At 37.1% G+C, this 24,875-nt stretch overlaps 1 protein-coding gene across 2 annotated transcripts in view; it reads left to right on the forward strand.

Annotated features, from left to right (window-relative positions):
• The first annotated feature begins 868 nt into the window (after positions 1–868).
• The window catches only part of LOC132300684 (translation factor GUF1 homolog, chloroplastic), a 31,188-nt gene continuing 7,181 nt past the window's right edge, over positions 869–24,875 (forward strand). The window contains exons 1-19 of one of the 2 annotated variants that reach the window (XR_009480526.1): positions 869–1,267; positions 2,135–2,311; positions 3,707–3,793; positions 7,559–7,615; positions 7,857–7,922; positions 12,179–12,241; positions 13,128–13,172; positions 13,335–13,435; positions 14,841–14,937; positions 15,212–15,283; positions 15,771–15,925; positions 16,020–16,077; positions 16,240–16,320; positions 16,396–16,482; positions 17,172–17,243; positions 17,333–17,467; positions 17,613–17,686; positions 19,291–19,378; positions 19,506–19,583. Coding sequence is in view for 1 of the 2 variants with exons in the window: in XM_059797878.1 (XP_059653861.1) it covers positions 1,007–1,267; positions 2,135–2,311; positions 3,707–3,793; positions 7,559–7,615; positions 7,857–7,922; positions 12,179–12,241; positions 13,128–13,172; positions 13,335–13,435; positions 14,841–14,937; positions 15,212–15,283; positions 15,771–15,925; positions 16,020–16,077; positions 16,240–16,320; positions 16,396–16,482; positions 17,172–17,243; positions 17,333–17,467; positions 17,613–17,686; positions 19,291–19,378; positions 19,506–19,583 (1,854 nt within the window). In the remaining variant the exon portion in view is untranslated. The remainder of the gene's footprint in view (positions 1,268–2,134; positions 2,312–3,706; positions 3,794–7,558; positions 7,616–7,856; positions 7,923–12,178; positions 12,242–13,127; positions 13,173–13,334; positions 13,436–14,840; positions 14,938–15,211; positions 15,284–15,770; positions 15,926–16,019; positions 16,078–16,239; positions 16,321–16,395; positions 16,483–17,171; positions 17,244–17,332; positions 17,468–17,612; positions 17,687–19,290; positions 19,379–19,505; positions 19,584–24,875) is intronic. The other variant, XM_059797878.1, reaches the window with a different exon arrangement.

The raw sequence follows: 24,875 nt of genomic DNA on the forward strand, positions 1-24,875 counted from the left end.
TGAAGCAATGTGATGACGGTTTATAGTTCAGGGGGTGTTTAATTTTAGTGGAGGCTTTTTGGACGAAAATGATAGTACAGGGAGTTATGTGATTTTTTCCCTTTTATTTATTAATTTGCATGAATAATTGAATAATATAAAGTAGATTTTTTAATAAATTAATGATTTAGCATATTATTTATATATTGATTATTTCATAAGAATATTAGTATAAGGTTTTTATTTTTTATTGTTTTTTAATCTTAAATAATATATGAAACATATATTTTCCAACACACCGAACTTTATAATCCATTGTTAGCCATCGAGTGTAGTTGAGTTGCAAATTTGAGGCCATAATTTGATTTTAACTTCATTGTTTAAGATATCAAACTAAAAAAAAAAGAAAAGAAGTAGAGTATAAGTGGTAGAAAACATAGAGAGTTTTAGAAAAAAAATGTAAAATATTACATGATTAAAATTTAGAAATTAGGAGAGTGTCTCTACCAATTGGACTACCCAACTTAGATTGGGTTGGGGGCTTCCATACACCACTATGCAGAATTGCACTAAGCCCTTCTTAACTATCCAAAATTTCAAAAATTGCTTCAAAATTATTTTATTTTTTATTTTTTATCAAATAACCCTTCTAACTCTTCAAAGTTGTCAAACTATGGCCCAATTCAGTTCTGAACACTTTATTTTGTACTTTTCTAACGTATTTATTTATTTTTATGTATCTTAGCGCTGTGTTTGGAACTGTAGGATTTAACGGGAATTGAATTTCAAAAACCAAATTCTTTGGAATTTGGTTCCAAACAAAGTCTAAGGAGGTGGGGAGAAGTGGGTTGTGGGCCTGTGGCTACCAAAACGATACGATATAGTTGCATACAAGCAGCTACTGTTCTGTGGTGGTGGTGGTGTCGCTCAAAACAAGCGAGAGTGAGTGTGGAGGATGGCGTCGATTTCATTCAGTGACCAGCGGTTGTTGTAACAGACACAGCAATCGCAGGTATTCCCGTCCATAATGGCGGTCACTACACACTTTCGTTATGGCCTCAGGCTTCCCTTATCCTCAAGGTCAACCACCACTCCAGCAGTCGGAGGAGGCTTCAACTTCCCCACAAATTCTCTCTCTACAAACCATCATCTTCTTCTTCACAAATTCTGTCATTCTTCTCTCTCTAAACGGAATGTTAGCTGCTCAACCCGTCGGCCCTCTTTTTGCGTGCTTTGCCAGCAGACTATGGACCTGTCCTCCAATGCTGGCCAGGACCGTCTCTTGAAGGTAATTTATTTATTTATTATTGCTTGGGCAGCTTAATTTCTATATTGATTTTGGTCTTGGGTGTTTCAATTATTGGGTTTTTTTGCTTTTCCCTCATTTTCAATGATAGAGAAGTCCATGAGTCCGAAATTTTCAATTCAGTACTCTGTTTGTTTCCTAGGAAAATAGTTACTTAGAGAGTATTACGGGATAAAAAATGTTCAGTCCAGTTCTGGGCAAGTGTGTGAGAGTGAATGTATATATACCCATCAAAAATGGAAAAAGGAAAAACTAATAATATTGGGAAAAAAAACTTGTTCTTTTATCAGTTTGGTTCTTGGTTCAATAAAAGTAACGTTCCCAATCAATTTCCTGGAGGGTATATCAATCTTCCTGCTGAAATAATTGATGAGATAAATTAAGTATTTAATTCTTATTTTCTTTTTTCTCTTTCCAATTGGTGGAGATCTTTTAAGGCTACTATTTCCTGGAGAAATAAATGGATATGGCTTGCCCATGACATTACATTTTATTTTTATTTTTTTAGTGAAGGGCTATGGTATTGTATTCCTCCAAAAGCAAATATATTATAGTTATGACTCCAAATGCCAACAATAGTTCCCCATTTTGTACATGTGCTTTTAAAGGCACTAGTACTACCATTTGCTGAAACACCTCCCCTGTTTGGTGAGAAAAAAATTTCTTTGAGTCTAATCAAGGTCCTTAAAGAAGTCTTTTTTCTACAGAAGGCAACAACATCAAATTATGAGTATCCTTTTATTGAAGTGAGAATGAGTTTTGTTTTAGAAAATGATTTTTTTTTTCAAAACATAGCTTCTTGTGCATGGGAATCTTACGAGAACCAAATTTTCTTTTTCTAAAATGCAGGTCCCTACATCAAACATAAGGAATTTCTGTATTATTGCCCACATCGATCATGGGAAATCAACATTAGCAGATAAGCTGCTTCAATTGACCGGTACAGTGCAGAAGCGGGATATGAAGGAGCAATTTCTTGATAACATGGATCTAGAGAGAGAAAGGGGCATCACAATTAAACTACAGGTTTATATCTTGACCCCAAAAAAAGTTGTCTAGATATTTTGTTGGATTCCTGGTGTCTCTTGATTGCAATTTTAGCAAGCTAGACGGATAAAGAAAAGAAGACGGAAAGGTTCTTTTCAATCTAGATTGATAATATATGCCTAAATTCATGAGGGATAATAGTTCATCAAATCCATATAAGGCCTTACTGTGAGCAGATTGCATCCACTTGGGAATATTCGTGTAATGAGCGTAGCGGTAAGGTTGCTCCATTGTGACTTGAGGTCACGTGTACTAAACTGGAAACAGACTCTTCGCAAGAAGGTAAGGTTGTGTACGTCTGACCCTTGAACCCTAGATGTGCAATGGAATGAGCACTAATTGGTGAGAGTATATCAATGTGTCAAATTACCTTTTTAATGAGGAATGAGGGTTACCAAATTGCCTTTTAATGCAGCATATATTCCGTCTACAACCTCGGGAGGTAACTAACACTAACTAACTTTTCAAAACTTCTAAACTAAGCTAGAATGTACACAAAAGTACAAGCTTGAGTTTTGGTTAACGAAATTTCCAACAGGCCAGTGGCCTAGCGGTACCAGGCCCCTACTTCTCAAAGAGAGGTCAGGGGTTTAAGTCTCAGTAGAGGCATGTGTATGTGAGTACCAACTAGGAAAAAAAAAAAATTCCAATATTAGTCTTGTTGACCTAACAAAAAGAAAATTAAATAAAAGAAATGTGTTATTATTTAGGATGATAAGAGACCAAGGTCCAGTTACTGTTTCATTTCTGATTTCAGCAAACAAAAGTGACAAGGACTCCAAATTCAGCCTAAGTAAGAACATCATAAGTGTCGGCTTTAGTTGATTTTTTTCGTGAGGATGCAATCCTGTTTTAGTTGATTTTTTTCATGAGGATGCAATCCTGTTTTATTAAATGGAATGATCCTTAACTATATATTGCTAAAGGAACTTTATTCTTCCTATTGCACTTGTAAAAGAACTTCATTAAGACACCCAATCACTGGTGTTTCAGTTGTAGCCAGATTAACTATCTTTGCTCTAAAAGGCCAATGATTTTTATTAGAACACTACGATAGACTGCTTTGTTTTCACTTATCCGAAAAAAAGAAAAGAAATGAACTGCCTTGTTGTCCACATGTTTTTTTCTCTGCAAGTGAAGTAAATATCTTTGTTAGTCGTTTATTCAACAAAAATAGTCAATGGGTCCTTAATACTATAGTTATTGGCCAGTAATCATGTGAAAGGTGAATAGTCTCCCTTGTTGAGGATTTTAGTGCAATTAGCAAGTCTTACTTGAGAATGATGGCTTCTTTGATTCTAACGAGTCATGTAATCTCTTCGAAAAAATCAATGTTGCATCCTTATCTTTTTCTTTCTTCGGTTTCTGTTGCAGGCAGCTAGAATGCGTTTCATGTGTGATAATGAACCATATTGCCTCAATCTTATTGATACTCCAGGGCATGTTGACTTTTCTTACGAGGTATGTTAACATGACCTGTTAAATATATTTTAAATATAACTCTCTTTCAACATTACAATTATCCATATGAGAATGTACCCTTTTCTGGTCTAGGATCAAACTCATAAGTTACTATAGATTTATAGTCACTGCTACATGTATGAATAACTTTCAATTGTCATGAGAAAAAAATAAAATAAATGGTGCTTAAATTGTCCAAACTGCAAAGCTTCAAGAAGATTCTCCTGATATATAAGTGTCATTTATTATTTGATAGTGCGAATGATTATGTACTTTATGATGAAACAAACTTTGAGTGCATTTAAACCCATGTTCTTGTTTGACTCAGTTAGACTGTTTTTAAGTGGACATATTGTCCTCGTCTTCTTCTATTGATCTTGTTGCAACTGCAAAAGAGGGGTGAAGAAATGCCCCTCTTGTTTGTTCAGATCCTCCTCAAATCTGCTGGTTGGTTCTTTTCTCTTTTATAAAATGTTGAGTGACAATTATTGCAAAATATTATATCAGTAGACTTTTCATAAGCAGTCCTGTTGTTAAATTTTACCTCAACCTTCATAGGGATCATGATAGAAAGTCAATTGCAACATCACTTGTGTGCCAGCCACTAAAATAGTTTCTGTACTGAAAGAAGAAATAAGGCATTTGACATCCCTTTTCAAACTTATGGCCTTCTGGTATTGTGGTTTTCTCCTGGAACAAATTCTGAATGCTTCATAGCTATGATATACCTGGAAATCATTAGGTTCATTACTCATTTATACTGATATCTGATATCACATGACAGCTTCAGAGAACATTGGTATTTTAGAGACACACGTCTAATGCTTTATGTATAAACATTATATTGTGCTTCCTCTTTGTTGAGATTAGGGTTGTAAGAGAAGAAGATGAATACTGTTTGGGGAAATTGTGTAAGAGAGCGTTAACTGCTCTCCCTCACTCTCTCTCTATATATACACACAAAAGGGTAAAAAAATTGAAATACCCATGGGATAAGCTAATCACAAGTGTGCCCCAAATTTATCTATTCTAAAACTCCCCCTCAAGATGGAGAATATATATCATATAATCCCAGCTTGGAACAAATAGCCTTCGACCGGTTTTGACCAAGAGCTTTTTCAGCCAATTGGTCTTCAAACTGGAGTAGACATGTTCCCACTCAATATTTTGTCTCGAATGATGTTATAATCAACCTTGTTATGCTTAGACCTCTTGTGAAACACCAAAAAAAGGGGAAAAATGAATAATTGCTCGATTATACTCTTGTAAATGATAAAATATAAGTGAAGAGAAAAATGAAACAAGAAGACCACAAAGATATTCCGTGGTTCAACCACTAGGGCTTACATCCACAACACACAAAGCCCAAAGGGCCACATCTCTTTCATTACATTCTCTCTTAATTTTTTAATACAATGATCACCTCTAGGTGGAAGAATACAAACATGTGATAAATATGATATCGAAAACATTTCTAAAATCCCTTCCATGATTCACTCATACCAATTTGTCAAGGAGTGATTTAAGGGCTTTAATCATTCCTATAATAATTTTCTCCAAGACCCCCCTCAAGTTGGTACACGGGGATTTTTTAACTCAATTGTCCAACTTGAAAATAAATATGAAATTGTCGAGAGTCCAAGTCGAGTAGATCCGAGACGAGTTGATCCAACAATCTGAGACAAGTTGATCCGAAGATCGAAGATGAATTGATTCGGAGATTCGAGATGAGTTAATCCGAAGATCCAAGACGAATTGATCCGAGACGAGTATAGAGTAGGGTATGATAAACATGTTTTGATACCATGTTGTAAATGATAAAATATAAGTGAAGAGATACCATGTTGTAAATGATAAAATTTAAGTGGAGAGAAATGAAACAAGGACACAAAGATATTACGTGGTTCAGCCACTAGGGCTTACATCCATTACACATAAAGCCCAAAGGGCTACATCTCTTTCATTACATTCTCTCTTAATTTTTTAATACAATGATCACCTCTATTTATAGGTGAAAGAATACAAACATGTGATAAATATGATATACGAAACATTCCTAAAGTCATTTCCATGATTCACTCATATTAATTTGTCAAGGAGTGATTTAAGGGCTTTAATCATTCGTATAATATTATTCTCCAACAATCACAAAACAACGAAAGAGGAGTTTGAACTCCCAAACCAAGTTCTTCAAGGAAGCCATGTCAACCCACTAGATGTATGACCCATCACCCTGTACTCACCTTCTGCACTAGACTGTGCCACAACTGTTTGTTTTGTATCTTCCACGTAACTAGATTACTTCCTAGGAAGGTCAGTGGATTTTCTATCTGAGGGCAAACCAGCCCAATCAGTGTAAAACCTTCCACCTTAAGGTGCCCATTAGATTTATACAACCACCCGAAACCTGGAGCTCGCTTGAGATAACGGATACTTTGAACAACAGCATTCCAATGTGGCACCCTAGGAAGTTAACTCACTACGCTAACCACATATGAAATATCAGGACAAGTAATAGTGAGATAAATCACATTTCCAACCAGTCGTCAGTGTCTGCTAGGGTTGTCAAATAAATCATCATAATCATCTACGAGTTTTTATTTGGATCCATAGGAACATCAATTGGACAACCACCTAACAGACCTGTCTCTCCTAAGTTATACCTTTCCCAGAACTGGACTGGCCTGACACTGAATTATCCGAAAACTGAACAGAAAAAAAAAAAAAAAAAAAAAAAAAAAGCTGGCTGGAACTGGACTGGCCTGAAATTGGTTGATTGGATCTCTTCTCTGTACATTTATACTGGTCGGAATCTTAACCAAAAGAAAACAACAATCTCCATCAACGACGGTGGCAGCTACACAGCACAACAGCAGTCACTGCTCGACGATGTCGATCACCACTCAACGAAGATGATAAATCTAGATGCAATGATGATGACTGATCAATACACAATGACTGCCTTCGATGGTAACAACACAACAACAATGACAAGATTCTTTGTCCGATGATTAACTTGGATGAAGACGACGATCATCTGGCTTTGATACCATGTTGAGATTAGTGTTTTAGTTAAAGAAGATGAAGACTGTTTGGGAAATTGTGTAAGAGAGCGTTAATTTATCTCCTTAACTCTCGCTCTATAAAAATACACACGAGTATAAAAACTAAAATACCCCCGTCGGGTAAGCTAGTTACAAGTGTGCCCCAAATATATCTATTCTAACACTCTTCAATAATTAGGTTGTAACTCTGTACCGTTATATTTTTATCAACCTTTCCCTTCACCCAGAGTAGTTCCCCCATTTTCACTCCTAAGAGATTATAAGGCCATTTGTGTTAGTTCTCATTGGAGTCAGTTCTTGTTATATTCGTTCATTTCTCATGAGTGACTTAACATGAGAGTTGGCTTTATGGATTGGATTTTACATTAATGCTTAGTATATATTGTATCTTTAGAACATAGTTTGCTTCATGTGTCTCTCGAAATAGTTTATCTTTCCCTCTTCCTGTCTCATATGAAAAAATGATTAAGATGTGCATATTTTTAATTGTGGATTTATCACCACATATAGCACATTTAGGTCATCCCCATTTCATGGCATGCTTGATCACCTTATCCAGAAAAGGGTACTAATTCTTGGAATTGTAGACTGTTCTTAGTTACTAATTCATAGAGTTGTACTAATAATCACAATTACACACACACACACATATATATATTTATATATTAGGCTGTGTAATACTGTTTTCATTTATGTATAGGTTTCTCGGTCTCTTGCTGCATGTGAGGGGGCTCTCCTTGTTGTAGATGCCTCTCAGGTAACCTCTTTTTTTTTTTCCTAGATCAATTATTTTATTTTATTTATAATGTTCTTCCATCTCCTTTCGAACTTCTTATGCTATTGATAATGTTGAATTTTGGTTTTAAAGATTGCATCTAGGAAGAAACCTTCTTTGTCATAAAGTGTACATGATATTACTCCTGAAGAACAAATGTTACATATATTAATTTTTATTGGATATTGATATTTTTTATTATGCGTATGATCTTATTTTGAAGGGAGTGGAAGCTCAGACGCTGGCTAATGTTTATTTGGCTTTGGAAAACAACCTAGAAATAATTCCAGTAAGTTGGCTGCCATGTTGTTTTTTGTTTATCTTATGAGATTCTTCCGCATTTCTCATTCAGCAGTAATTACACTATTTTCAGAAATTTATCAAATAAGTATATATCATTTGGTTTTTGTCGGACTTAGTGCTAGTCGGTTTACTTTGCTCGTCTATTATCATATAAGCTTTAACGGTCTTTGTGTAATTACTCTGACTTGGCAAAATTTCTTCTGACATTGTTATACACTTCCACTGTAACTTTTAAACTAAAAGTTAAAAAGGGTTAAAACCCCCTTCAATCATAAATGATGGTTGGCTGGGAGTCTCCTCCGTTCTCCCTGCCAAATCTTCTTCTCTCGTCGATGAGTTGCCTTATGTATTATTTTCCATTGATTGCTGGCATTAACAGCTCCATCCTGATAGAAGGTCCTTCAACTTTAACTTTGGACTAGGGTCCTAACATTTTTGGGCATTTCCTGCAAGTTTCTGTTTAAAATTAACAAATAACGTTCTCTCTCATGATACGCTGGACTAAGAAACATGATGTGCAATATTCCTCTCTATAACTTTCTGATCTCTTTTCTTCTCTCAGACGCCGGAGTCCTCTACTCCGGCGTCCTCTGATTTTTTTTTTTCCTCTCTTCTTTCTGGTTTTTTCTTTTTCCGTTCCTCATTAAGAAGTGTTGGGGAAAAAAATAAGGAAACACAACAAACACAAAACCAGAACAGCAACGAAATCCCAGAACTGAAATTTTCCCCTCACTACTGGGCAAACCTCTAAGATTAACAATTTAGAGCAGAGATAATAAACCAATAAAATATAAAATCAATCACACACAGGAGACCAAGATATACATGGAAAACCCTTCAGATTGAAGGGGAAAAACCACGTGGCAAACTCTGAGAAATCTTCCACCATCAACAATAATGGGGTTACAACAGGTCTTCTCTAGATCAAGTTAGAGGCATACAATTCATAGAATCATCAAGGGAAATTAAAACCCTTGAATAACAGCAATATAACACAATGAAACTTCACCCAGAAACAGGGTGGATATCGACGACGGACATAAGTGATTTCACCGGTGTAGAGCAGAACATAAAACAGTGTAGGAGGTGAATGGAAAATCTGACCGTATGTCAGAATCCTCCCTCTGAAATTACACCTTGATCGGAGTTTATTTGGTCACTGATTTGTAGAGAGTGTGGGCTATTCGTCTTCCACAATCTTTCACTCTTCTCACAGCTGAAGGAACCCCCAAATCAGATTATATGTCTCTTTCTCTCTCTATTGTCTGAACCCTACATCTTCCTTACAAAGGGTTTAAATACATGGACTTCCACATGGGCTTTAGACATCCAAGTGGGCTGACACAAATAAGAGACTTATTGGGCTATCCATGTAGGAGGGAAATTCTCAACAGGAAGCCGTGAGAGCGTTTGAGGGAGAGAAACTTTTGTTCCTTGATGTGGCAAGACTTCCTTGTCTTGCCATTAACGGTACAGTTGAAAGTGAATTGACGAGCAGAGGACATGTTTTCAGTGTTGACAACCATAACACAAAGATTCATGAGGCTGTGCTGAAATCTTGTTTGGTTGGGAGATTTGACGGAGATGGGTTAGTCTTCAAAGGATTGAGGAGTGGGCGTTGAAGATCTGGAAGATTTCTAGTGGGGTGATGGTTTCCACCTTGCCCAATGGTCTTCTCCTGTTCAGATTGCCGTCAGAAATTGAAGCACAGAGGGTGTTAAAATTGGGAAAGAAAAAGTGGGGAGAAGCACCGTTGTTCATCGATGCTTGGTGTTTTCGAGTTGGTTGCTCGGGATTGAGGAAGAAGAGCAAGAAAAGCAGAATCGTGCTTTATGGGCTTCCTCTGCATCTATGGTTTCAAAAACTCCTTGAAGCCATCGGTGACTTGTGGTGGTTTTCGTGATGTTGAGGCGTACAAAATGAGCGATACAGAGAATTGGGTGAGGCTTAGCATGAGACTTCAAAAGCTTGATGCTGGGATGGGCAGAAGAGCTCAAACCCTTTCTAAGGTGCAGGAGTATGGGAGTAACTCCTTAAATTCTATTGACCCAGTTGTTTTTGGTCCAACTAGAGAGGCAGTGATGAAACCTCTCCGGCATGATGAAAGATTTCAAGGCTGTCCTTCAGTAACCGTTTTGGGCGTTTTCACTATGATTGAATCAGTGAGCTTTCGGATGATTGTCATTCACAATCAAGGGCTCATTCACACAGAGAGTTCAGAGAGATCAGTCATCCAAGAAGGCGATGGTCAAGAATGGAGAAACAGAAATGGTTTTCTAACAATAAGAATGAGCATAAGCCTGGTATGTCCTCTTACTTGAACTCTTGGATCTCTCTTTCTGCTCCTTCTTCTACTCTTTGTGGGGTGTTGAGGAGTGTTGTGGGGGGTGGAGAAGGATGGTTTGTTGATGGTCTCTCGAAGATTATCGCCTGTGTTCGAGGCGGAAACAGAGGTTTGCTTGGCAGGGAAGAATAAGGAGGCTTCTGTTCAGTCTGGGTGCTCTGGGATGTCAGCAAGGGTTACAGAGGATATGGTTTCCACTGGGGAGGGATTTGAGGTAGTTGCAGTTCATGTGGGTCGCAATGTCCAGTTCTGGTTGAGCAACAAATCTGCTGCTGTTTTGGTCAAGGAGCTTCGGCTTCATAAGGCTTTGAAGGGGTTGAATTGTATACCGATGGAGAATGACAGGGATGATGATTCTGAAGGGGTTTTCGGCACCCCAAGAGCCGCCAGTCTTTCGTCAGCTTCTACGTTCGATGACTGGGTTGGGTTGTCGGATTCCTCGAGGGGTGGGCACTTGGGGATTGTTCCTTGGGAAAGGAGTGAGTTTCTGGACGATGGTCTGTTGATCCTCTGGCTATGGTGGGTCTGGAGAGGAGAGGGCTGAGGGTGTTGATGTTTGGGGAGGGGTTGATGGGACTGCTGAGGCAGGGAGGGAGGATGGATGAGGGAGAATGCTGGGTTTGTGGGCAATCTCATTGGTGTGATTTGTGGAGATGAAAAGTGTCAGGCCGTGAGCATATCTTCATGGCTTCAAAGATCAAATTCTCGCTAGCAAGAAGTTAGCTACAACTGCCAATGCTTATTCTTGACTATTGAAATCACCTTTGGGGCAAAGCTTTACTGTACCTCCTACAAAGTCTTCTACATTAGTATCTAGCAGTGGAGGTCGTGGTGGCCATGGTGGTGGTTGTTTTCGTGGTGGTTCCTGTGGTGGTGGTCGTTCTAGTAGATGTGTAACAGGAAGTGTAATGATTGTGGTGGTACAAATTACACTGAACCTTTGCCATAAATGACCGAACATCAAGCTTCGACACCGACTCACCCCAAGTTATCTTCTCCTCATTCAAGACCCTAGATGCCTCCTTCCTTGAGGGTAGCTGGAATAACAGATGAGAGTTTGGCAAAGCAGAAACTCTCACCCCACACGATTCTTTCCAGGCTTTCGAAGTCCAAATCCCAATCTGCTCCAAGTTAACCCACCTTTCTGTTGAATCTACCTATCAGGTACGACTGTAGGACATCCCTTCTTTTCACCGCGTTCCTGTTATCAACCCTGAAAGTGTGCTCCCTTACCGCGACAGCATTTCAACCTTGTTGTTGGTGGGGATGCCTAGGCAGCCTTGGTACCTCCAGAAGGATTGATTCCCTCGCCCCCTCATCTCCTCCACTCTCCTTGGTTTCTAACTAATCATCCTAGACTAAATTTCAACTTGGTTCAGAGCCACAAATGCCATACTTCCTTAGTCCTTACACCAAGAACTATATTTGTATGAAATTATATTTGTGAAATTCTGGAAGCAAGAGCTTCTAAGAATTAATAAACGGATCACCATTAAACTGGAAGGGTAACAATTATATAAGGCTACTGGATATCTCTCAAATTTGAAAGTTGAGACTCTGACTTATGTAAAATATATGAAGACCTAATATCATGACATTGAAGAACCCATGTACCACTAGTGCATCCCGTGTCCAGAAAATATGAAAAAAGTACAAGAATACCCTTTGGACTCCTAAAACACAAGGAAACGCATATGAAATGAACCAGTTTCAAACTAACCTGGAGAAAATATAACGTAGGACTTGAATTTAGCTAAGCTTAGTTATGGGAAGGTCTTAAGTAGCTCCTGATTTCAAGTCAAAATGATTTTATTCTCTTTATATTTGCTTTTACTTTGCATCATTATTTAATTTGCAGCATCCTGACATCATTCAAATGAACATTCATATCTATGCAGGTTTTGAACAAAATAGATTTACCAGGCGCCGATCCACTTCGTGTTTCCCAGGAAATTGAAGAGGTTGGTGCACAAGAAAAATTTTGTTTCTTTGACGGATGTAGCTTTAATTGAGGACATGCATGCTGGGAAACTTTATAATAAGCATTAAGGTCTTGTCTCTTGGAATCATTGGCTTTAAACGCGCATCTGTTGGAAACATTGGCTATGAACATATATAAAGAAAAGGAAAATATTGGCTTTTGTTGATATTAAAATATAAGTGAAGAGAGAAAATAAAACAATAAGAACACAAAAATATGAAGTGGTTCAGCCACTAGGGCCTACATCCACGGCACACAAAGCCCAAAGGACTACATCACTTTTATACTATTCTCTCATAATCATTGTATAAAATGATCACCTCTATTTATAGGTGAAAGAATACAAACATGTGATAAATATGATATAGGAAAGATTCCTAAAATCACTCCCATGCTTCACTCATATCAATATTCTGTCAAGGAGTGATTTAAGGGCTTAAATCACTGCTATAATGATATTCTTTAAACATAACATCTTCCAACAGCTCTGATACCATTTTTTAATGGAAAGCCAGTTCTGCATTGCAGAACTTGCACTTCGTCAATCTTTTATGTGCTTGAAGATTAAAATTACAGTTCATTCCAATTTCTGCAAAAGGAGCTATTTTACACTAGTATTACCTTTGCCTGAATTAACTATCTGGACTATATATATATATATATATATATATATATATATTCATATTTAAACACTTGATGTGCTTCCTATTTGTCTGAATTAACTCTCTGGAGTAGTTGATGCTTTCAGGTATCTCACATTCTATAGATTTACTGTGCTGCTGTGATAATATAAATAGAATGGAAAAAGTTTCTAATGTGATTGCATATTTAAATTAGTTCTAATATAGATACATCTTCCCATGTAGGTGGTTGGTTTAGATTGTAGCAATGCAATCTACTGCTCAGCAAAGGTTAGTTTTTGATTGATCTTGTCTTTTAACTTTCAATTGAAGTGGGGCATCCTTTTGTATGTGAAAAAGAGTAGTAAGAAAAATTTAAGTCAATATAATTGGTTTATCCTGATGATGTGGAGAATTCTGAAGTTCTTATTTGTACTTGTCTTTCTTTTGTAGGAGGGAAAAGGTATAACTGAAATTTTGAATGCAATCGTCCAAAGGATTCCCCCGCCTCATGATACTGCTGAAAGAGCTTTGAGGGCCCTAATATTTGACAGGTATTTGTTATCACTACTGAACCTGCTGTTATTGAATTTCTATATTCATAGCTTATATCTATACACACACATAAGTATATATTTTGAATTCCACAAAGAAAATCTTTCAAATCCTTGCGTAAGGAAATATTATTATGGCTAGTATTCCATGTCAATTTTGTTTTCCCTTAATTGTTAAGAATTGAATGGCAGCAGAGGGAAATATTGACTTCTTTGTCTTATGGAGAGCTGTATAATGGTATAACTTAAAATGACAGTGTGGAAGCCATTCTTTGGTTGTTGTGGAGCAGCAAGCTCCAAGGAAAACTACCATCACTCCTAAGGTCATTTCTGATAGTTTTCTAAGTTCGTGTTAGGGGTTAGCCTTGAGTTTGTATCATCTGTGAATGAAATGATATTCCATTGTTGATGAGATGAAGAAGACCCAGTTAAGAAGAAGATACCTGATGAAACCTTGGAATGTTGGGTATTAATATGTATTGAACAAAAGAAGTTTGCTTAAGTTCCACAAACTAGAACATTGAGTAAAAAGAATTTCGTAGTTGAGATGTATGACTAATAGATATCTTGAAGTTACCATTTATGGCAGCAATTACCTCATGTTGTTTTCCACTCCCCATTTCTCATAGGAGCAACCTTTTGCTTGAGTTCGTCTATGGCCGTTACCCAACACTTTGATACGTCATAGTGCGCCAAAGTTCCAATCTAGACTTAGGATGATTGTGTGGCACTGTCCAAATTTCTCTAAATTTCTTGTAGTTTGATTGCGTGGTACTTGGTGTTGATATCTTGATGCTTTAGAGTTGTTGAATCGATTCTCACAATTTACTACACACCTTGTAATATCCATAAATAATTTAATTTATTTTTTATTATTTATTAGGGGTGAAATAGTAATTGAGTTAATTCTAGTCCATGTGGGAGTAGAAATTATAGTTGGAATAGTATATGTGTATAACCAAACAAGCCTAAATAAATACACGAATAGATAGGCTAATATAACTAATTAGGGCTATAGAAAAATTCCAGCTGCAGAGGCTTGAGAGTATACAACTTTTGAAGTGTTTCAATGCATCTCCAAAAGTTTTTAATCTTCATTAAATATTGAAAGTAACTCCATCTTTGATTTTTACCTTAGGAAAATTTTTCTTCTACTCTTTCTAACGGTCTTGTGCAAATAATGGTTGATTTTTGTAAACTGATTACTTGACTAGTTGGACATTGTTTTTCGTTCTATTTCTTTGATGTATTACTTTGTGCTATGTTCATATAGATTTTATTATTTATTTTAAGATTTACATTCAATGTTGTTTTATCGTTGGACTTTCGTTGTCTTTTGTAGCTTAGTTTCTACATGTGTCACTACCCTTTGCCATTAATTGAGTTTGTTCCTTAATTGCTGCAGCTACTATGATGCATATAGGGGTGTTATTGTATATTTTCGAATCATTGATGGGACTATAAAGAAAGGTGACAGAATCTTTTTTATGGCGAGTAAGAAGGTAAAGTTCTTTATTCAATTGTTTTTTTTTCCTTAACCCAAGGTAACATTTTCTGATTGTTAATATCATGTAGTTCTTTAACTAGACTGCTTACCCACTAAATGATTTTGATTTGTATTACTAACCAACAAATTGTTGATAAAAAATTATCACAGTTAGAGTTTTGACTGTTAGTTTTCTTTTTCTCACTTATTTTTTTACTTCAATTATTTAGCTGCCTGTATATGTGCAAAACCATTGTTAATTTTGGAGCTATGTATTTTTCTATCTGCAGGACTATTTTGTTGATGAAATTGGAGTTTTATCTCCCAATCAGTTGCAAGTTGATGAATTATATGCCGGTGAGGTAGATAATGCATCATATGAATTTTCTTTAACCAAGATTTATCTTCTTGGTTTTTAATTATCTATACTTCTTGATTACGAGTTTTTATTGATTTGTTTGAAGTGTGTATTTGTTCATGTTAGAGAGTTGTATTTTCTGTACTTTTCTATATTTATAAGGGGTAACTTTGTCTTTTCCTTTCCTTTAGTTAGTCAGCCTATAGGGCATATTTGTTAATGTATTCTTGTATAGTACCTTCTAAATCGCATGATATACGACTGTTTTTCTTCTCTCTTCTTCTCGGTGAAAACTTCACATGGTATCAGAGCATCAATCGATTCTGGCCCTATACTTCATCGCATAGCATTGCACAACTTCGTCTTCACTTCGGTGCAAACTAATGTTGATCGTATAGGAATTTTACTGTTTATTAATGTAGCTAAATCAACAAGCTACTGCTTGTATATGCTTATCGATCCACATGGCTCTTTATCTTCTTCCATTTCAGGTGGGTTACGTTTCAGCTTCCATAAGAGCGGTAGCAGATGCTAGGGTGGGTGACACTATAACACACTACAGTAGGAGGGCAGAACAATCACTGCCAGGATACAAGGAAGCAACTCCAATGGTGTTCTGTGGCCTGTTTCCTGTTGATGCTGATCGGTATTGATCTTTTGCATACTATTTTCTTTAACAAATTCTAGATTTTGACTTCATGTGCTCCAATTTCTTTGTCACTTGATCTACATTCTTTTAGGTTTCCTGACTTACGTGATGCATTGGAAAAGCTGCAACTTAATGATGCTGCATTGAAGGTATATCATGTTAATACTGCACGTACAGGAGCAGTTTTACAGAGTTGTTATGTTGGATTCTGGATATTTGTGTTGAATGTTAACAGAAATGTTTTCCTCATCAGACATCTATTCTGTGTTTCAAAAAACCACTTCTTGATATTTTTAATCTCAATTTTGCAGTTTGAGCCTGAGACCTCAAGTGCCATGGGCTTTGGCTTCAGATGTGGGTTTCTGGGCCTCCTCCATATGGAAATTGTTCAGGTTTGCATTGTTATAACTCTGTGCCTTCTGTTCTAATATGCTGACACATTGGTCTGACTATCTTTTGTCTCACAGGAAAGGCTCGAGAGAGAATACAATTTGACGCTAATAACTACTGCTCCAAGTGTTGTATACCGAGTCAACTGTGTAAATGGTGATACTGTAATTTCTTCCTCATCCTAAACTCAATGCAATGCTTTGATTTGTTAATTTATTTAGTTTTAAAAAATTTATATGGATCCGCTCTTGGGGAACTAAAAAGGTAAGGGAAATAGAATCCAAACATTTACTTGACTGGTCAGTATTAGCTTGTATTGGCTTTTACAAGTAAAACCGTAACAAACTCCTACAGTAGGTGCAAAACCTCTAATTACTCTACAAAAGAATGCAGTGTAAATTGGTATTTTTCCCAACTCCAAGGGGATGGGCTTAACAATAAGGCTCTCATCTCACATCTTGGAGGTTTGGGGTTTGAATCCCTTGAGGCCATCCCAACAAATTCTTTTCGGTAATTGCTCGCTGCATGTGGAACAGAGAGACTACATGTGTCCAGTGGTGGATTATGGGGTGATCTAAGATCCCGGACACCACCATTGTCCAAAAAAAGAAAGGAAAAAAAAAGAAAAAGAAAAGAAAAAAGGCATTTTCCTGAATTTCCGAATTGCAGGTTGGGCTAACATCCTCCTCTACAACTCCCTAATAGACACTTCCTCCTTCCCCTAGGTACTACAAAATTCCTTAACAGTTTTGTGCTGCATATCTGGAACTTATTCTTTTTCTTTTCAGTTACGATACATGTCATTTTAATTTCAGTACTAAATTAAAATTTTAAACTGAGTATTTTGATTTAGGTGGAGTGTTCAAATCCATCTTTGCTTCCTGAGCCTGGAAATAGGAGGTCAATTGAGGAGCCATTTGTTAAGGTTACTCATTGCTCAGATGATTTCCAATACAGTTTTTGCTATGAAAGCTTAAAGTATGGTAATTATGTGATGCTCAATGATTTGAACAGATTGAGATACTCACTCCAAAGGACTATATTGGTCCACTTATGGAACTTGCTCAAGACCGAAGGGGAGAATTCAAAGAAATGAAAATTATGACTGAGAATAGAGCGTCACTCATCTATGAATTACCTTTGGCAGAGGTAACCTTATGAAAACATCACTTGCATGGAACAACTAATGTTATGTTTCTTATTCAATTTATTTTTTGTTGTTTCTTCTTTTCCCTGCTGGTTTCATTGTTATTCTTTTGGTTTAGGTAACTTGCATTTTGAACTCATTTTGCAGATGGTAGGGGATTTCTTTGATCAGCTGAAGTCCAGAAGCAAGGGTTATGCTAGCATGGAATACTCCTTTATCGGGTAAATCCATGTCATAATTGTCAATATGTAGTTATGAACAACTCTCATTAGTCATTACCATGGAGGTGCTTAACAATTATTAGCGTGGGTATTCCAGAAATGGTTGAATTACTTCCTTGAATTTTGTTGAAACACGAATTGCACATTCCAACTAGTTGGGTATTGATATGACTGATATATGTATGACTGATATATGTAATAAATTTCAATACAAATTCCACTTCATTATCATGGAGGTGCTTTACATTTTTTAATGTGAATACTCCTAAAAAAAAAGTTGATTTGCTTCGTGATGAGACACAAATTTAAATTCCTAACTAGTTAGGTCATTTATGATTGTGACATATGAAAGGCAAAAAGTTGAACATATGATATGGTTGCGTAGGTAAATAAATCACCTGATAATTTTTTAGGATCAAGTTCATAAAGTAATTAGGACTCTTAGGTCAATCGGACTTAGGTTTGCATAATTCATTGATCAAAACTTGAGTCTGTACTTCTGTATTAATTTCTAGTTTATTTTAGAAAATTTTCAAAAGTTAGTTTAGTGTTAATTACGCATTTGGGCTACAGTTCGAGTCAGAGCAGAAAGTCCAGATTCTGCTCGAAGTGTTGGAGGACTTCTAACCACTTATCCGCCAGAAGAAGGGGTGAATTAGGTTTCTAGCACTTGGACTTGAATAAGTTCAGGTCTGGAATGGGATGACCATTCTAATTAGAATGAAGAAAGGGCACTTGATTGATCCGGAATTCCAAGCCCTGTCTGGGGATTACTTCCCCAATTCTACTCTTTTTTATTTCATTTTCAAGAAAATGCTACATCTTCTTCTGATTTTGACGATGAACACCAGACAATGAGGGGCTATTCAAAGCATCACTCAAGCTTGCGTTATAAATTCAATATTTCGTACAAAAAGGTAGGGCATCAAGCTCCCTCGGTTGCACTCTCTCTAGTTATTCTTCAGCATGTTAAAAGAGCTTTGAACTTGATGCACAAATAGATAGAATGGCAGCAAATACAAAAAATACCAATTCAACAAGGCCATTCTTGTCCTGTGCCGAGCGTACCGGGGTACGGCAATTAGAACTTCTTTTAAAATATGAATTTCTTTTCTTTTAATGTATGGGCTCTCTTGAGTGCGAACACAAATTCATAGTGAGAACAGCTTTTGAAAATCTACAAGGTTGCATCATAATGTTCAACAATTTAAAATAAAAATAATTTTTTTTATTTTGCCTTTCACTTCTGGACTAGGAAATTGAGCTTACCTTGTGAGTGGAAGAAGAAAGATGCTGGTGAACAGTACTCTTTATGGGTGCAGGTCCCTTCCGTGTGCTAAGTTTACTATAACTGTTGGCATCTCAGTCTATGTAGTATGTTTGTGAAGGTGGAAACAAATCAATTTAATGGTTAAATCCGCTTGAAGGATCCTTGACTAGTAGTTGCCTCTCGTCTTAACAATTTCTCTACGTAGAGTTGAAAACCAGTATATCATACCCTATCATGCTAATCTTTTAGTAAAAAATGACCCAACCTATCTCTCAGAAGTTTGTTATTCACAGCACTTGTTTAATTTATTATTTGTTATCATTGTGACTACCAGGTACAAGGAAAGTGAATTGGTAAAGCTTGACATTCAGATTAATGGTGATCGTGTTGAACCTTTGGCAACTATTGTTAACAAAGATAAGGTAATTTTAGTCATGTTCACTTCAGATCATTTAAATCAGAAGTTGATTCTCAAAAATGAAATCGAACTTAATTTTCAGTACACTACTTGATACTGTGAAATGAAACATACTTTTGTTGGCTTCTCAGGCATATGCCGTGGGGAGGGCATTGACTCAAAAGCTAAAGGAACTTATACCACGACAAATGTTTAAAGTACCTATCCAAGTAAGGCCTGTATCTTTCTTTAGTATGTGCACTTCTTATGTTGATATTGCATGCCTTCCCCTTTTGAAGGCTCTCTAATATACCCTTTACTTATCAAAAAAAAAAAAAAAAAAATTTATTGCATAATATATTTGGTGTGGTAAATTTTGTGATGAAATTATGCTGACATTTTACTGGATGGAAAATGAGTGAGTTTCTAGTTTCTATTTTCAGAGTTCCACCGTTAGCACAAATCTTTATCCTTCTTCATCTCTTTATCTAATGAACAAAATATTTGAAAAATAACACGTGCTACATACATTGAAAAGAGTCCCTTTACAGCTTCGTCAGTGAGTCAATGACGAAAACCTTGGTACTAAATATCAGTTACCTTTAGCATCCTGTGTTGCTACTTAACTACCTCTCTCTTACACATACACACGCACACAATCAAAGGGATAATTATGTTTTTGAGTTTGTCGTATACCAAAGGTATGGTGATCGAAGAATTTTTTTGTTCGGTGATGAGGAGAGGTGGAGCACTTCTTCATTGTATCTTCATCACACAAATTTGATCAATTGAGCGGACAACCTTGGGTTTTTTTTTGTGGTAACCTAAGCCGTTTTGTTCTATACTTATCCGTTGGCATTATTTTGCGCATAGTGGCTAAATCTTCGAGGTTGGAAACCTTCGAAGTTGCTTCCCCAAATCTTCCAAAATAGATCTTCATGGTTGCTTAAGATTTTTAAAATGAGTTTTGTTAGAATATTTATATGTAAATATATATTTATGTTGGGGTCAGATTGTATTTAGATATAGGGTTTGTGGCTATTATGCAAATAGGCCTTTCTTGTATTGTATATTTACCCTTTTATGTTTAGGGTTGAATGAATAAATGAAAAACACAGAGCTGTGCCTCCACCATTTTTGCTCTGCTCCATCTGCTTTCTCTTCTGTCCCTTTCATCACATATTAAAACTTTCACATGGTATCAGAGCACCGATCTCAACCTTGAATTGTTCGTCACTGTTTGCGCGAAGAGGGTGTCATCGTTGTGCCTGTGTGTTGGCTTCGTGATCATCGAGAGATTGAGTTCCTTTTAGTTTTTTTTTTTTTTTTTTTTTTCATCTTCTGTTCTCACACGACCAGTTACAGAGGTGCAGATCTGTTCTTCGCCAAAGGTTGAATCTGTTCTTCGCCGAAGCTCTGGTTCGTAGTCCTCAGATTTGAAGCTGGAGTTGTGTTGCCGTTGCCGCTGCGTGTACTAGCCTTGATTCTTCATTGCGAACCCCGGTTGCTTGAATTTATTGTCGGTAGCAGATTTCTGTTCTTGTCAGCGCTGATGGTGGAGAAGAAGAGACGTGTTTGGTTGCAGGTGTGGAGCTATCAGGATATGCTATCCTGATCCAGGTTTACATAAACCGGATTTGTAGACGTGTTTAGCTACAGGTGTGAAGCTATCCCAACCTTGGTTTACTAAAACCAGGTTTGCAGAGATCTGATTATGGTTCAAACCGATTTCCTAGATCCAGCCCATTTGAGATCTGACCTGTTCGAGATCGGGGTCTGTGCTGTTCTACTTTCTTTGGTACCGAAGTTTTTTTTTTTTTTTGCTTGTTTCTCTTCGGTTTCTCTCGGGACAGTAAGTTTTTTTTTTTCCTCTTTTTTGGGTTCATCATGTCAGACTCTTCTAATTTTGCTACCTTTGCCTAGTCAGGTCATATTACATGTTTTTTAGATGCCTAGAGTTCATCCTCCCCTTGGGTTCTTGACTCTGGGGCCTCTATTCATCTAACGGGTAATAAGTCTATATTTTCTAATTTTCATAAGTCTAGCTCCACATCTTTTGTTACTTTGGCAGATGGTAGAACACGTCCCATTATTGGTCAGGGCACTGTTAAACTTACTACTTCCCTCTCATTATCTTCTTTTCAATTGGTTCCACAATTTCCTTTCAATTTATTATCTGTGAGTCAATTGACTCAAGCACTCAATTGTTTTGTGACCTTTTATCCTTCTTTTTGTGTCTTTCAAGACCTCAAAATGAAGAAGACAATTGGTGGCGGCCGTAACAGAATGGCCTCTATTGCTTGGATTGTCAGTTGTCTACTAGTGAGGTGTCTACTAGTGAGGTGGCACTCCATTCACAAGTTTCTGTACACCAGTGGCATTATCGGTTAGGTCATCCATCCTTGAGATACTTAAAGTCTATCTTGCCTTTTCTTAAGTTAGTGTCTTCTTTAGACTATGAGTCGTGTCAATAGGGTAAGCACCATAGGGTGTATTTTCCTCCTCGTATTGATAATTGCCGGTCTTCTTTATTTGAATTGGTACATACTGACATTTGGGGTCCTACGCATCATGTGAGTAATTCAGGTTTTTCATATTTTTTTACCTTTGTTGACGACTATTCAAGGATGACTTGGCTCTTTTTAATGAAAGACCGGTCTGAACTTTTTTCCATATTTCAATTATTTCTTAAAGAAATTGAGGTCCAATTTGGCTATGTTATAAAAATTCTCCAATCTGGTAATGCTATGGAATATGTCAAAGGTGCTATTTCTACATTTTGTGAGTCTCGTGGTATTTTGCACTAAACTTCTTGCTCTTATACTCAACAAAATGGCGTAGCAGAACGGAAAAATAGGCATTTAATTGAAATAGCTCGGACTTTAATGATCCATATGCATCTTCCAAAGCCATTTTGGGGCGATGCAGTTTTAACTGTTTGCTATTTAATTAATCGTATGCCATCTTCCGTTCTTAACTGGAAATGCCCTTTTTCTGTTGTTTTTCCTACTCGACCGTTATTTTCATCTACTCCTCGTGTTTTTGGGTGTGTGTGCTTTGCTCACATCTTATGTCCTGGCAGTGATAAATTGTCTCCTCGTGCCATTAAGTGTGTCTTTATTGGGTACTCTCAGACTCAAAAAGGTTATAAATGTTGGGACCCTAACACTCCTCGTGCTTTTGTGTGTATGGATGTTACCTTTTTCGAGGACACTCCTTATCTCTCTGCCCGTGGTTCATCTTTAGATACGGAATTGTTGCTTCCGTTACCGGTTGTGTCTACTTCATTAGAGTTTGTCACACCACAACCTCTTCCACTGTCACCGCCGCTTCAAGTGTATAGTAGATGACCACGAGTAGCAACCCCCCAATTGTCTACTTCTATTGAGGCTCCGGCTCCTGTTGCTGCTGATGATCTTCCTATTGCCTTACGCAAAGGTACTCGATCTTGTGTTACTGCACATCCTATTTCTAACTTATCTCATATAATCGTGTTTCACCCACTTTATCTTGTTTTATATCCAAACTGTCTGCTATACTTGTTCCCAAGACTTTGCAGGATGCTCTTTCTCATCCTGGTTGGCGACAAGCCATGATCGATGAAATGGATGCTCTTCATCATAATGGGACATGGGATCTTGTTCCCTTACTTCCTGGTTCCAAACCGGTTGGTTTTAAGTGGGTCTACACTGTCAAATATCTCCACGATGGTTCTATTGAGCGTTTGAAAGCTCGTCTTGTTGCAAAGGGGTACACCCAGACTTATGGTGTTGATTATGATGAGACTTTTTCCCTTGTTGCAAAGATTTCTTTTATACGGGTCCTTATTTCCATTGCTGTTAATCATAATTGGCCGTTGTTTCAATTAGATGTGAAAAATGCTTTCTTACATAGCGACTTAGTTGAAGAAGTTTATATGGAGCAACCACCTGGGTTTGTTGCTCAGGGGGAGTATCGTCATACTAATTGTCGCCTTAGGAAGGCCCTGTATGGATTGAAGCAATCTCCAAGGGCTTGGTTTGGAAAGTTCTCTGCAGCAGCGTTAGCATTTGGTCTTAAGAGATGTCAGACAGATCATTCGGTGTTTCACCAGCGCACTAAAACTGGTTTCATTTTCCTTGTGGTATATGTAGATGACATTGTGATCACAGGTGATGATTCTAAAGGTATTGTTATATTGAAGTTGTTTCTAAAAAATCAGTTCCACACTAAAGACTTGGGTCAACTTAGATATTTCTTGGGTATTGAAGTTGCTAGATCCACAGAAGGTATAAGTTTATCTCTAAGAAAATATGTGTTGGATTTATTAGAAGAAACATGTATGTTGGGTGGTCGTCCTGTTGATGCTCCTATAGATCCAAATACAAAACTCTTGTCAGATGAGGGTGATCTATTTGATGATCCTGGCAGATATCGACGGCTTGTTGGGAAATTAATTTATCTCACTATCACTTGACCAGATATCTCATATGCAGTTAGTGTTGTAAGTCAGTTCATGGGATCTCCTAGGATGCCACATTGGAATGCAGTTCTTCGGATTATCTGATACCTCAAGCAAGCTCCAGGTTTTGGGTTGCTATATAAACCAAATGGACATCTTAGGGTAGAAGGTTTCACAGATGCTGATTGGGCTGGTTCTCCCTCAGATAGGAGATCTACTACAGGCTACTGCACATTTGTTGGTGGAAATCTTGTTACATGGAAAAGTAAAAAGCAAACAGTGGTAGCACGGTCTAGCGCTGAAGCAGAGTACAGGGCAATGGCCCATACCTCTAGTGAGTTAACGTGGATACAACACTTTCTTGAGGAACTTGGGTTAATAGTCAAGACTCCTATCCCATTGTTCTGTGATAACCAAGCAGCTGTTTACATTGCATTCAATCTAGTATTTCATGAAAGAACCAAGCATATTGAAGTTGATTGTCACTTCACTCGAGATAAAATATTGAGCGGGAACATTTCTACTCTATTTGTGAAGTCTGAAGATCAATTAGCTGATATGTTTACTAAGGCTCTTGGTCATAATCGGTTAAAAGCGATTTGTTCCAAACTGGGATTATATGATATATATTCTCCAGCTTGAGGGGGAGTGTTAGAATATTTATATGTAAATATCTATTTATGTTGGGTCAGATTGTATTTAGATATAGGGTTTGTGGCCATTATGCAAATAGGCCTTTCCTGTATTGTATATTTACCCTTTTATGTTTAGGGTTGAATGAATAAATGAAAAACAGAGAGCTGCGCCTCCACCATTTTTGCTCTGCTCCATCTGCTTTCTCTTCTCTCCCTTTCATCACATATTAAAACTTTCACAAGTTTGAAACCAAAATCTGCAAAATAATAGTTAGGGACTGTCTAGAAAGCCTAAAAAGCTAGATAACTGCATGTAATTCTCCATATTTGTCTAAAACATGCCAATACTAGCCTCCATGTTGACCTACAATTGCTTCCACTTTGTTTTGATTTGGTACCGGCATTCGGGCTTCTTTTACGTCAACTTAAAATTGGTTTTCTGAAAA

Source organism: Cornus florida, unplaced genomic scaffold (assembly GCF_030987335.1).
Source record: "Cornus florida cultivar Cherokee Brave unplaced genomic scaffold, ASM3098733v1 CherokeeBrave_3.0.0_Hap2_Chr03, whole genome shotgun sequence".
Lineage (NCBI taxonomy): Eukaryota > Viridiplantae > Streptophyta > Magnoliopsida > Cornales > Cornaceae > Cornus > Cornus florida.